The sequence below is a fragment of the Nelusetta ayraudi genome, unplaced genomic scaffold (genome assembly GCF_046127955.1).
Source record: "Nelusetta ayraudi isolate G7.1 ecotype Tasmania unplaced genomic scaffold, CSIRO-AGI_Nayr_v1 ptg000258l, whole genome shotgun sequence".
Lineage (NCBI taxonomy): Eukaryota > Metazoa > Chordata > Actinopteri > Tetraodontiformes > Monacanthidae > Nelusetta > Nelusetta ayraudi.
Window position 1 is genome coordinate 25,001 of NW_027466307.1, and position 12,554 is coordinate 37,554.

At 52.0% G+C, this 12,554-nt stretch overlaps 3 protein-coding genes across 3 annotated transcripts in view; 1 reads left to right on the forward strand and 2 right to left on the reverse strand.

Moving 5' to 3' along the window:
- The window catches only part of dbx2 (developing brain homeobox 2), a 5,175-nt gene extending 5,021 nt beyond the window's left edge, over positions 1-154 (forward strand). Inside the window, exon 4 of the mRNA XM_076017089.1 lies at positions 1-154. This exon is cut by the window's left edge and continues 623 nt beyond it. The gene's annotated coding sequence lies outside the window, so the exon portion shown is untranslated.
- A 1,284-nt stretch (positions 155-1,438) lies between these two features.
- Positions 1,439-5,043, reverse strand: LOC142882375 (prolactin-like). Its single transcript, XM_076017092.1, has 5 exons — positions 4,875-5,043; positions 4,590-4,756; positions 4,348-4,449; positions 4,036-4,233; positions 1,439-1,693 (listed from the first exon to the last, which is right to left on the reverse strand). The coding sequence occupies exons 1-5, from the start codon at positions 4,882-4,884 to the stop codon at positions 1,484-1,486; spliced, it is 687 nt and encodes a 228-aa protein (XP_075873207.1). The 5' UTR covers positions 4,885-5,043; the 3' UTR covers positions 1,439-1,483.
- Positions 5,044-8,018: 2,975 nt separating this feature from the next.
- On the reverse strand, positions 8,019-10,210 carry szl (sizzled). Its single transcript, XM_076017091.1, has 4 exons — positions 9,859-10,210; positions 9,554-9,720; positions 8,926-9,018; positions 8,019-8,388 (listed from the first exon to the last, which is right to left on the reverse strand). Exons 1-4 carry the CDS (start codon positions 10,140-10,142, stop codon positions 8,045-8,047), a joined length of 888 nt encoding a protein of 295 aa, XP_075873206.1. The 5' UTR covers positions 10,143-10,210; the 3' UTR covers positions 8,019-8,044.
- Positions 10,211-12,554: the final 2,344 nt, after the last annotated feature.

Consider the following 12,554-nt stretch of genomic DNA (forward strand, 5'->3'; position numbering starts at 1 on the left):
AAAACAGCAACAGCTTCATTCAACCGAGGTTAACACTTAAGCGTGCGTTAAAATCGTTCTAAACAGTGAAGGTTTGGCTGCCAGCAAACACAAAACACAAGCGGAACATGGAGTTAGCGGTGGTGGCTAACAGTTTGGCTACATGAGGCAGCGGTTGTACCAAAGTGGCTTGGGGTCACAATACACTCACTTCTCACACACGTTCCCAAGTACTGTCGTGGCCGAGTCGAGGCCGCCTCCCTCCCGGTGCCCACCGGGCCGGTGGTACATGGCATCCGTGTGGCTGAGCATGGCTGAACATGGCTGAACAATACAACATATTTTCCATTTCACTCCAGCTGTTGTGATCTGTGATGCTTCGGTGTTCATTCGGTAGTTTTTTTGTTGTTGTAGTTTGATTGCTCGCGAGGGATTTAAAAATGGCAGTTTGGTTTGGACTCGTGCTCCTCTTTCATCAAAACTCTCAGCCAATCAGTGCCCTGCTCTGTGTCAATGTCACCATTATGGTCCCTACTCGGCCCGCTTGGAAGCCCAAGGAAGCAGGGACCAAAGTGGTGGCGGCTGGAACCGTGTTGTCGTTAGTGGAAGCCACTGAGCCACGTTAGCCACGTTAGCCACATTAGCCACGTTAGCGTCTCACTGCATGTAGCAAACTGCCGTGTGCGTCACGGATGTAACAAGGTTCAACTGCTTGGTCACCGCCGTTATTCACGTCTCGATGGCTGCGGCACGCGATTCATTGGTACGTGACTTTCCTGGAAATATCCCCCCCCCTCCCCTCTGAGATTGTAATTGACATCAGGCGGGAGCATAAATGACTCATTTTAATACGTCTCTAGGGTTTTTTTCTTTCTTTCTCAATCTTTTTTTATTTTATTTACTAATAATCATATTTGCATGCACATCGACACAAAAAATCCACTCACAATCCAGAGAAAAAGAAATGAGGTGAAAAAAATTGTAAATATGATTTTTTTTTTTAAAGGTTGTGGATGTAAAGCTGGTCAGCTGTAAATAAAGTGAATAACTGAGTCCCGTTTCCACGCTGATTATTCCTGCTATGTTTAGCTCTGAGGTGCAAGCCAAGTGATGGTTGACATACGTGTTCATCGCGTAAGTTTTATATTCATGTGTAGTCTGTAAATATGTTGGTAAACAGGCACGACAACAGGGATGTGAGTCAAAACACACAGTGGCAGTTTATTCATGGCTTTGCTCTTCATTTCTTGTCTTTCTTTTTAAGATGCACAGTGCTGGAGAACACACTTCTCTCATTGGCCAGGACTCCACCAATGACACAACGGATGCACGACCACGTTTAAAGGAATGGACTCCTTCCGAAACAAAAAGTCAGGCTTGGAGTGCACGGGGCATGTGACTCATCAGCAAATAAACACAGTTTTTTTTGGTTTTTTTTACAACGGAGGGGGTGAAAAACTTCAAAGGTATAATAAATAACAACTACGGTGCTTGGCCACCAGCACTAACAGTCCGGACCAGGGAAGGTGGCGCATTTCAGCACTCGGAGGAAGTTCTTGACTTTATTGGAGTCCCTGCGCAGGCAGTAGAGAAGGTCGTGGCGGTCCAAAGAATCCACATCTCGGCGCCTGTAGAAGGACGGGTCAGAGGGCGGAGCCAGGCTCTCGGGGGGGGCGTGTCCCACCGTGTTGCCGAGCACGCCCAGCAGCTTCATCTGAGGAGAACCATGCCAACAGTCAGCAGCAGTTCTACACTCTGAACCCTGCCACCCAATCAGGAGCAGGCGCTGATAGAGAGTGTGTGTGTGTGTGTGTGTGTGTGTGTGTGTGTGTGTGTGTGTGAGTGTGTGTGTGTGTGTGTGTGTGTGTGTGTGAGTGTGAGTGTGTGTTCACTGTGTATACAGAGGGACATTTAAAGCCATTCACAACCTCGCCCCTCCATACCTGTCTGCCCTCCTCCATGTCGCCACCTCCTCCCATACACTCACACCTTCCACCTCGTCTGACCACCAGGGGGAGCACAGAGTTCTGGAACTCTCTTCCACACCAGCTCACAAACATGGACTCACTTCCCCTCTTCAAATCCACCCTCAGAACCTGTGAGCTGTTTAGGACTGCTTGTTCTCTTTGTTTTGCAAATGTTAACCTTTTTACAGCTTGTGTGTTTTTATGATTTTATTTTTGGTCTGTACGGCGTCCTTGAGTGCCAGAAAGGCGCCTTCAAATAAAATGTGTTTATTAGTAGTAGTAGTAGTAGTAGTAGTATTAGTATTATTAGTAGTAGTAGTAGTATTAGTAGTAGTAGTAGTAGTAGTAGTAGTAGTATTATTAGTAGTAGTAGTAGTATTAGTAGTAGTAGTAGTAGTAGTAGTATTATTAGTAGTAGTAGTAGTATTAGTAGTAGTAGTAGTAGTAGTAGTATTATTAGTAGTAGTAGTAGTAGTATTAGTAGTAGTAGTAGTAGTAGTAGTAGTAGTAGTAGTAGTAGTATTCGTATTATTATTAGTAGTAGTAGTATATGAATTTATTTTAAAAAATCATAAATTTTGTTTCTGAATTTTGTGTATATATATATATATATATATACACACATACATATATATATACACACATATGTATATATATATACATATATATATACATAGATATTCCATCCATCCTGTGTGTCCAGAGATGAGATGCTATTCTGCAAACCTTGGTTCTAACCCAGTGATCCAGTGGCCAGTCGAGTCCCTGACTGCCTTCCTACAGTCTCCCACCAGTCTGCCCACTCTGACCTCTGACCCCTGACGTCACCGAGGCCTTTCAGTCCGCCGCTCGCTGCACACTTCCTCTGCTTCGTGAACCCTGGGGACGGCTGTGATGTGTGATGGCAAAATCCGAGGAGATCTGCGGCAGTTTTTCAAAGTCACCATGACCTTCGGAGTCGCCCACTGCCCCCCCCCCCCCCCCCCCCCCCCACCCAGTGACGCTGGCCCTCAGTTTCGCCTTAGCCACGTCGTCATGCCTTCATACGTCAGGTTGGCGTCACAGGATCAGCTGATTCCAGTTAACAAGCAATTCAACAGTCTACCCAATAATAATAATAATAATAATGACTCACTTCCTGTTTGTCGGGTGAAACAGGTTAGAGCGTACGAAATGTCAGGCTTGAAGAGACGAACGCGTGGGATTTTTCCTGTTTTTTCGACCTTCCTAGTGGAAGCTAGACCCATTTCTAATGTTTGGACGCCTCTAGGGGGCGCTAGATAGTGGAATCTTGCCTTTTTCTCTTCATTTTATAACATTTTTCGCCAGTTTCTACCTATGTGGCAGATTTAATTGACTTTTTGTATGGTAAGGGGATTAAAATGGTGTTCAAAGACGCGGCGGGAAAATAATAATAATAAACATACGAAAAACAATCGAGTTTTGGCCTGGCGAAGACCGGTTCTGATGAGAGCCGGTCTTCACTGTGGCCCAGTCCCGAATAACAACAACTAGTACTACTACTACTACTAATAATAATAATAATAATAATAGCAATTCATACATCATTATCATCAACATGGTCTACCCTTGGTGCAGTGAGCTTGTATTGTGGACAAACAAAGTCAGTCAGTCAACCAGTGAGCCAGCCAGTCAGTCAGTCAGTCAGTCAGTCAGTCAACCAGTGAGTCAGTCAGTCAGTCAGTCAGTCAGTCAGTCAACCAGTGAGCCAGTCAGTCAGTCAGTGAGCCAGTCAGTCAGTCAGTCAGTCAGTCAACCAGTGAGTCAGTCAGTCAGTCAGTCAGTCAGTCAGTCAGTCAACCAGTGAGCCAGTCAGTCAGTCAGTCAGTCAGTCAGTCAACCAGTGAGTCAGTCAGTCAGTCAGTCAGTCAACCAGTGAGCCAGTCAGTCAGTCAGTGAGCCAGTCAGTCAGTCAGTCAACCAGTCAGTCAGTGAGCCAGTCAGTCAGTGAGCCAGTCAGTCAGTCAGTCAACCAGTGAGCCAGTCAGTCAGTCAGTCAGTCAGTCAACCAGTCAGTCAGTGAGCCAGTCAGTCAGTGAGCCAGTCAGTCAGTGGGAAGGACTCTCACCTTCTCCACCACGATGGCCACTCCGTCGCTGAGCTCGCGCACCATGTTGCTGATCTCCAGAGCCTTGTTGGTTCTGTAGTGGCTGAAGTCCTGGTTCTTGTCCTGGTCGTGGTCCTGGTTGATGGTCCAGTGGAGCTGGGACAGGGGGCGCCCCCAGGCCCCCAGCAGCTGGAGGATCACCTCGATCAGCTGCTCTCTCTGCGGTGGCAGGTAGAAAAGAACACAAGAGATTCTGCTCATTCGTTAGCTCAGTGCCTTGGATGACCTCTGGATGACCTCTGGATGACCTCAACACCATGCGTGTACACTCACCCCAAGCTTCTGTGCGTGGCCCTTGTCCTCAGGCGTGAGTATGTTGGATGTGTGGCACCTCCGCTTCCCTATGAGGATCCTGTTGGGGAAGTTGTGTCGCTCCTGCAGGCAAAGCCAATCAGCAGGAAGCAGCTTGTTTGTTTGGGTTGGTTTTTTTCACCGATAACTGGAAGTTATGATGGACAGTGGTGGTGGGGGGCGGGGCCAGGGGAGCGAGCGGAGGACGGAGGGAGACAACTCACCCATTCTGAGTGCAGGTCGCTGGAGATGCCGTGCATCCTGGAGGACTGCTGGACGACCCGGTCCAAGAGCTCGGCCAGGGAGCGCAGGCGGCAGCCGTGGCCGCAGGCGGGGGGGGCGGCCGGGCTGCAGAGCTCCAGGCACACCAGCGCCACCACTGCAAAGCAAACTGGGAGAAAAAGCTCAAGCGTTTATTTCCTTTCCAAAAGAAAAAAGAAATTAAAATTTGTAAACAGAAAAATCCCTGAGATCTTCCTTCATCAATCCCCCCCCCTCCCCTGCCTCACCCTTGCTCATGGTTCCTTCCTCTCCCTCGGCGGAGCTCCTCTCAGCGGACAGCGAGCGGAGCTCCGCCTCCCACCAGACTCACTCATCCGCTCGATGACGCAGCTGATGACAGACGTCATTGCTTTATTAGCCGCTGTGTTACCTGCTCTGCTGGGTCACGGAGCAGATGAAGCCCACTCGGGGGGGGAGGGTGGGGGGTCGAGAGTGGAGGGGGGCAGTGCTGGGGTGAGAGTGGGGGTTCAATTCTCTCCCTCTCCGTTCTTTCCTGGTGCTGAAAACAAGCGCACCTCTTCCAAGATGACCTGTTGTCCATGAACTGATCATCTGTGGGGGGGGGAAATGTCTGCAAAGGAGCTTCAGGTTTAAACACTTGAGAACATTCATTCAATATGTAGAAGAGTAAATCAAATGTTAAAAGTTACATGGCTTGGACAAAGTAGTTGGCTACCATTACATTTTCAGGAGGGTAACTTGTAATTGTAACTAATTACATTTGCAAAGTAATCCTCCCAACACTGACTGCAACACATATGAAAGCTAAAACAAAAGAAGAAAACATGAAATCAATCAGTTTGTGTTTGTTTTCCCCTGCAGCCGGAAAGAGTCCAGCTGTGGGACACAGCTGGACTCTCTGGACTCTGCCGCTGAGCCCCAGTTGAAAAGCGCTATCAATACCACTGTTGCAGTACAATAGTAGAAGTCAGACTGCGTGGCCACTGCACATTCTGATGATATTCTTTACATCTTTGACTCAGCAGCAGATGGAAAGTCTGGGCTTGAAGACTGATGGATGTGATCCAGTTGGCTTGGTTCTCCACAAGTTCTTCTCCCAGTCGGCATTAAAATCACTTCAACGCCACAATAAACAGCTATTGTAGGCACGTAAGAAAAACCAAACTTAGAATACGTCAGATGAAAACAATGTTGATGCCGGCCCTGATGTAGAAGATGTGTGGGCGGCGCTGGTTATCTTGGTAATGAATCCAGGCCATTCAGGTGCTAATGAGAACACTGATCATCTCATTAGCGCTGCGGCGAGCCGCTCGGGTCGTTCACCACAAACACACGGCAGTCTTTTCTCTCTGGCCAGTTCAGAGGAAAGGTACACTGGTGAGGGAGGAGAGACGCTCCCTTCAGGAGGAGACGCTCCCTTCTAGGAGAGAGGAGGAGAGAGGAGGAGAGACGCTCCCCTCGAGGAGAGAGGAGGAGAGAGGAGGAGAGACGCTCCCTTCAGGAGGAGACGCTCCCTTCTAGGAGAGAGGAGGAGAGAGGAGGAGAGACGCTCCCTTCAGGAGGAGACGCTCCCTTCTAGGAGAGAGGAGGAGAGAGGAGGAGAGACGCTCCCTTCAGGAGGAGACGCTCCCCTCGAGGAGAGAGGAGGAGAGAGGAGGAGAGATGCTCCCTTCAGGAGGAGACGCTCCCCTCGAGGAGAGAGGAGGAGAGAGGAGGAGAGAGGAGGAGAGACGCTCCCCTCGAGGAGAGAGGAGGAGAGAGGAGGAGAGATGCTCCCTTCAGGAGGAGACGCTCCCCTCGAGGAGAGAGGAGGAGAGAGGAGGAGAGACGCTCCCTTCAGGAGGAGACGCTCCCTTCTAGGAGAGAGGAGGAGAGAGGAGGAGAGAGGAGGAGAGAGGAGGAGAGATGCTCCCTTCAGGAGGAGACGCTCCCCTCGAGGAGAGAGGAGGAGAGAGGAGGAGAGAGGAGGAGAGACGCTCCCCTCGAGGAGAGAGGAGGAGAGAGGAGGAGAGATGCTCCCTTCAGGAGGAGACGCTCCCCTCGAGGAGAGAGGAGGAGAGAGGAGGAGAGACGCTCCCTTCAGGAGGAGACGCTCCCTTCTAGGAGAGAGGAGGAGAGAGGAGGAGAGACGCTCCCTTCAGGAGGAGACGCTCCCTTCTAGGAGAGAGGAGGAGAGATGCTCCCTTCAGGAGGAGACGCTCCCTTCTAGGAGAGAGGAGGAGAGAGGAGGAGAGAGGAGGAGAGAGGAGGAGAGACGCTCCCTTCTAGAAGAGAGGAGGAGAGATGCTGGTGTGGAACGAACGCTGAGAAGAATTGTGCATGAGCCACATGGCAGTTTTGTCCATTGATGAGTGAAACTATTTAAAATATTGCTGCTAACAACAATCTTAACATCAGGTTAAAGATCATTTAAATGACACTTTTCTATTCTTTTTTTAAATTTTGGAGCCTACCTGCCTGCCTGGTACATTTAGTCATGGAACAGTGTACTTAGCCCTCTGTTTACAGCCTGCCAGGAGCTTCCCGATGCTCCCTTCCACCACGTGTTCGGAGTGTCCCGACTCTGACGCACTGACGCAGGATCCTTGTGACTCGCCCAACCGCAACAGCGCTACGAGTTACAAGGAGGTGGAGGGAAAGGAGGGAGAGGAGGAGGAGGAAGAGGAGGAGAGGGAGATGGAGGGAAAGGAGGGAGAGGAGGGAGAGGAGGAGGAGGAAGAGGAGGAAAGGGAGGTGGAGGGAAAGGAGGGAGAGGAGGAAGAGGAAGAGGAGGAAGAGGAGGAGAGGGAGGTGGAGGGAAAGGAGGGAGAGGAGGAAGAGGAGGAGGAGGAAGAGGAGGAGAGGGAGGTGGAGGGAAAGGAGGGAGAGGAGGAAGAGGAGGAAGAGGAGGAGGAGGAAGAGGAGGAGAGGGAGGTGGAGGGAAAGGAGGGAGAGGAGGAAGAGGAGGAAGAGGAGGAGGAGGAAGAGGAGGAGAGGGAGGTGGAGGGAAAGGAGGGAGAGGAGGGAGAGGAGGAAGAGGAGGAAGAGGAGGAAGAGGAGGAGAGGGAGGAGATTTCTTTAACCCTCTGTTTACAGCCTGCCAGGAGCTTTCCAATGCTCTGTTTGACCTGACACCACGTGCACGGAGCCTTGTGACTCGCCCAACAGCCAGAGCTACAAGGTGCCCTCTGTGACATCACAAACGGCTCATTTCCAGACCTCTCCTGGAAAAGGAGCCCAGAAAGAAAACGCAACAGAGACACTGGCAACACTTTTTAATTGGTGCCTCATCTTCCTTCAGTATGACACAAAAAGACAGTGTTATAAATACACACAACACACAATAAATACTTTACACTTTCTACAGGCTTCATTTGTCTTATTTACAGGCTTGAGTGCATTCATTCTAGAACCCCCCCCCCCACCAGAGTCTCTCTCTCTACTCCCAGCCAGCCAATCAACACCTGTGCTGCTTCCACTTGCGTGTGGCGGCGGCGATGCTGGCGTCCTTCTTGTGCCAGGGGAAGAGGCGGCCCAGCGCCAGGGCGCCGTCGGGCCGCACCGAGCCCGTCAGCACGTAGAGCTGCGAGCGGCCGGGCCGAAGCAGGGCGCCGGCGCAGCGCACGTTGACCAGCAGCCACTGCTGCAGCAGGTGCCGGGTGTCGTAGGGCAGCAGGGGCCCCTGGCGCACAAACTCCACGCGTCCTTCCACCTCCACCTGCAGCTCCGCCCCTGGCTCCGCCCCTGGCTCCCCCGCGGCGGCGTGGTGGCGGCGGCGGCGGCGCAGTTTGGCCGTCACGGCTGTCGGAGGAGAGAAGGGGGAGGAGTTAAAGCGCTGGGGAAGAAGAGAACGCAAAAGAAATAAAAAGAAGGAAAGAATGACATTTGTAAATGTTACAAGTTGAGCACCGCAGATGTTAAATATCCGATGTCGAAGAAGAAGAACTACTACTGACATTTAGTCAGTAACTGTCTGTCAGTGAGTGTCACAGAAAAATGAAAAACAAAACAAAACAAATAAAAAACCGGCACTTCTGGCAGGAGATGCTCATCAAACTTGAAGCACGTTTTTCTTCCTTGTAAAGTTTATTGTTGTATTGTTTTAGTGCTGCAACAGCATCGTTTCCAATTTGGGATCAATAAAGTCCATTCATTCCATTCATTCCATTCCATCTACTGAGGTTTTTCCTTCCACGCTAGAATCCTGCTGATGTCGTGCGTTGCATTGGATCAAAGTGTCTGCTGAGTGGGAGTGTAGCAGTGAGTGGAAGTGTAGCAGTGAGTGGAAGTGTAGCAGTGAGTGGAAGTGTAGCAGTGAGTTGCAGACTGTGGACCCACCAAAGTCCTGGTGGCAGAAGGCATCCAGGACCGCCTTCAGAGAGGGAGCCTCTTCCACAGAGGGACAGTTCTGGCAGGCCACTCTGGGCAGATCTGTCCAGAAAAAACAAACAAACAAACAAACATCATTAATATAACTGTTACTACATACTGAGCAGGGATTCCAGGCTAACTTTATCTACAAGGAACTCCCTGTCAGGCCGCTCACTGACAACTTTGGGGGCACATGCAGAAAATCCCCTGGCCCGGGTTAAATGGACTTGCAAAGACATTTCCTCTCATCTACAGTGCAACTGATCAACACTTTGACAAGAGAAGCAGAAACTGCAGTGTTTTAAGTTCACAAATCAACAAAATATAGATTTTATATCAACAACAGCAACAGCTGCTACTACTGCTGCTGCTGTGTCTGCTGCTGCTGCTGTTACTGCTGCTGCTGCTACTAAGCACAGTTCAACCATTCATGGTGAGGGCCTGGAGCCCTGCTGGGGGACCAGTGATGAGTGAGGTGCACAGTGTCAGGTCCTTGGGAAAGTATCTGTAGCGAGGCCTTTGGAGGGTGGAGGTCTCCATCCTCAACGACCTCAATGGGTGACAGATGGGTGGACGGACGGACGGACGGACGTACCTTTGGCGAGGTGGCTGACCTTGGAGAGCGGAGACAGGCACACGTCCTCCTCGGCGGGGAAGCGGTCGCAGTCGAGCGCTGCCGGCCAGGCGTGACCCTGGCAGGCCAGCACGGGGGCGCAGCTGTCCCGCACCGCCACACACAGGCTGCGACACGGCTGGATGAAGCTGCAGGATGGCAGAGAGGGAGAGAGAGAGGATGCAGTGAGGTTAGAGCTGGGGGAACACGGAGGAGGAGGAGGAGGAGGAAGAGGAGGTGGAGGTGGTGGAAGAGGAAGAGGAGGAGGAGGAGAAGTGAAGGCTTACGTGTCGAGGCAGACGGGGGCGATGAGGGAGCAGAGGAAGGCCTGGACCTGGGGGTGGCAGCCGGTCCGCAGCAGGGGCCTCCAGTCCTCGGAGCGGGGCACCACCTCGCCCTCCAGGCTGCTGTGGCCCAGGTAGTTGGGCAGCCGCATCTCCGAGTAGCCCACGTCCTGGCACACCTTCATCTGGTCGGGGATGGCCACGCAGCGGGTGGACTGGCCCATGTCGAAGGCCTCCAGGGGGCGCATGGCGGCGGCCAGGAGAGCCAGGCTGAAGCAGAGGGCCATGGTGGGGCGTTCACTGACGGTGGGGAAATCCAGGAAGTCCCGGGAGGCAGAGAGGACCGAGGCTGGCTGGGACTGGACCTGTGTCTGCCCGCCGCTCCCCTTATATACACACCAAGGTGAGGGGGGGTGGGGGGGTGGTTGGGGGGGTCGGCAGCCGGCCCTATCAGTCTGTTATCAAAGCCGCTATCACAGAAACAGAGACGACGTGTTTGGAGACAACGACTTGTTTTGTGGCAGCAGCCCGCAGACACACAGGTGGGGGAGGGGGTGGGGGGGGTTAACAATGCATAGCACTTTCTTACTTGGTGGTGGTGGTGTGTGTGTGTGTGTTGGGGGGCAGTCTGAAAGCCCAGAGTTTGGCCTTCAAGGCCTCGTGTAGCCGACACACACACACACACACACACACACACACACACACACACACACACACACACACACACACACACACACCAACTGTCCGAGGTAAAACAAGACCACGCTTTGTTTCAAGTGGTTCTCGTGCACACGACACACTTGATCAACCAACCAGGCAGCAACCTGGCAACCAGGCAGCAACCTGGCAACCAGGCAGCAACCTGGCAACCAGGCGTCCCTCATATGGCTTCTCTTTCATGTGTCCCTGCTTCCAAGTGTGTGTGCGTGTGTGAGGTGAGTTTGGGGGGGGGGGGGGTTCAGATGCCATCACCGTCTTCTACAGTGTCTTCTTTGATCTGACAGCGACACACAACCAGAGATCACCACGCCAGAAAATGAAGATCCTGTTTTCAACAGCAAGCGATGACGAGCTGCAGCATCAGCGGGGGGGGGGGGGGGGGGGGCTTCACAGCACCTTTGGGTTGCGTTTTTCTCTTGCCATCACACAGACAGACAGACAAATCCATTTCGCAATGCATGTACGCACACACACACAAGGTCATATCGTGCCACTGGGGGCAGCGGAGCTCTCGTCTCACAGACTCACACAGACACGGGCGCTGATTCGTCTCCCCCTCCTCCCCCCCACCCCACCCCACCCCCACCCCCACCCGTCTGATGCAGAGCCGGGCCCCTCCAGGTCCGCAGCGGAGCAGCAACACACGGCTCCACATTGAGATGTGTTATCAGGGCCGTCGTCCAGACTCCCCAGGTCTCTATCACCAGCGGCTTCACAGTCCAGCCCCACGTCCTGGCCGGGCCCCGTCTGCAGCCAGCCAGCCAGCCAGCCAGCCAACCAGCCAGCGGCCCCTCCACCGGCCCCTGGTTCAGCTCTTTTTCTCTCTTTTTTCTTTCCAGACTGCTGTGATGAGCGGGAGGCTGCTTCCAGGTGGGGTAGACGAGTGCAGCCCCCTCGGAGGGGACTAACTGGGCAATTAGTCACAGGGGCAATTTGGGAGAACAACAGGCGCACACATTTAACAAGCACCCCCCCGCCGGGGGCTTTTGTGGGGCCTAATGGCCGCCCTGCAGACACCCAGTCTGTCCTGCTAGCTAACGTGTTGCCGGCCCAAGCCGCCGTTAATGAGAAGGCGCTAGAATGCGAGCTGAATGCAGGGCACCTGTCAGGTGAAGGCTCCCGCCAAAGTAGCGGGGAAAGAAATCTTACAAAAGAAAAGAAAACAAAAGAAAAAGAGAGATTTCAGAGGAAAGCGAGCTGCTTTTAACAAGATGAAACTTCCCAAAGTGTCCGACTCAAAGCTCACGCGCAGCTGTGCGGCCGCTGTAGCAGGACTCTACTGATATTGGACTCATTACTTTGGAAGATCACATGGTGAGTATTTTATTTCAGATCATCAAAATGAACAAAACCCAATCCATCCTTTTGTCTTGCAGTTCAACAGTTCAACACACACACATTTATGAACCAAGCGGAGCTCTAACCCACACCCACACACTCATTTCAAAAAGACTTATTTGCATATTGCGTTATGGCTTCATGATCTTTGCCTTGAAAAAACCCCCCCGTTTGCAGAAATGTTTATTTGTTGATATATTTGTTGGAAATTTGACGACGTATCTAAAAATTTAAGTTGTAATGAATTCTGTTGGACTTTAAAGGAACCTTCAGCTACAACCGTGTTTTTGGTTTCCTTGTGGTGTTCGTCTTGTAGGCAGACAAAAGTCAGGTCTCTTTCTCACCTCTCCAGTTATGTCGAGAAATATAAAAGTTTAAATGCATCTTTCTGACAGTGTGAATCCTACCTGGCGACCAACTTGGAGCGACGTTCTCCAGTGATCCTCATGGAATGAATCATTGACCGTTCTTCCAGGTTCTTCTTCTGGCAGGGCCGGACGGCCCGGTGATGCAGCTCTGCTGGTCCACTTCACACTTTGGCTGTGTGTTCTCCAACAGGCCTCAGGCCTCACCCCTCCACCACACCACCCCTCCTCAACACCACCCCTCCACCCCTCCACCACACCACACCACCCCTCCAC

Bases quoted from the DNA above. Each gene is read 5' to 3' on its own strand.
- LOC142882375 (XM_076017092.1), bottom strand. The intron at 4,234-4,347 runs GTGAGTGTACAC...CTGCCACCGCAG, and splicing joins GCCACGCACAGAAGCTTGGG to AGAGAGCAGCTGATCGAGGT. The intron at 1,694-4,035 runs GTGAGAGTCCTT...GGTTCTCCTCAG, and splicing joins TGGCCATCGTGGTGGAGAAG to ATGAAGCTGCTGGGCGTGCT.
- szl (XM_076017091.1), bottom strand. From the start codon at position 10,142: ATGGCCCTCTGCTTCAGCCTGGCTCTCCTGGCCGCCGCCATGCGCCCC. The intron at 9,721-9,858 runs GTAAGCCTTCAC...GCCATCCTGCAG, and splicing joins GCCCCCGTCTGCCTCGACAC to CTTCATCCAGCCGTGTCGCA. The intron at 9,019-9,553 runs GTACGTCCGTCC...TTTTCTGGACAG, and splicing joins GGTCAGCCACCTCGCCAAAG to ATCTGCCCAGAGTGGCCTGC.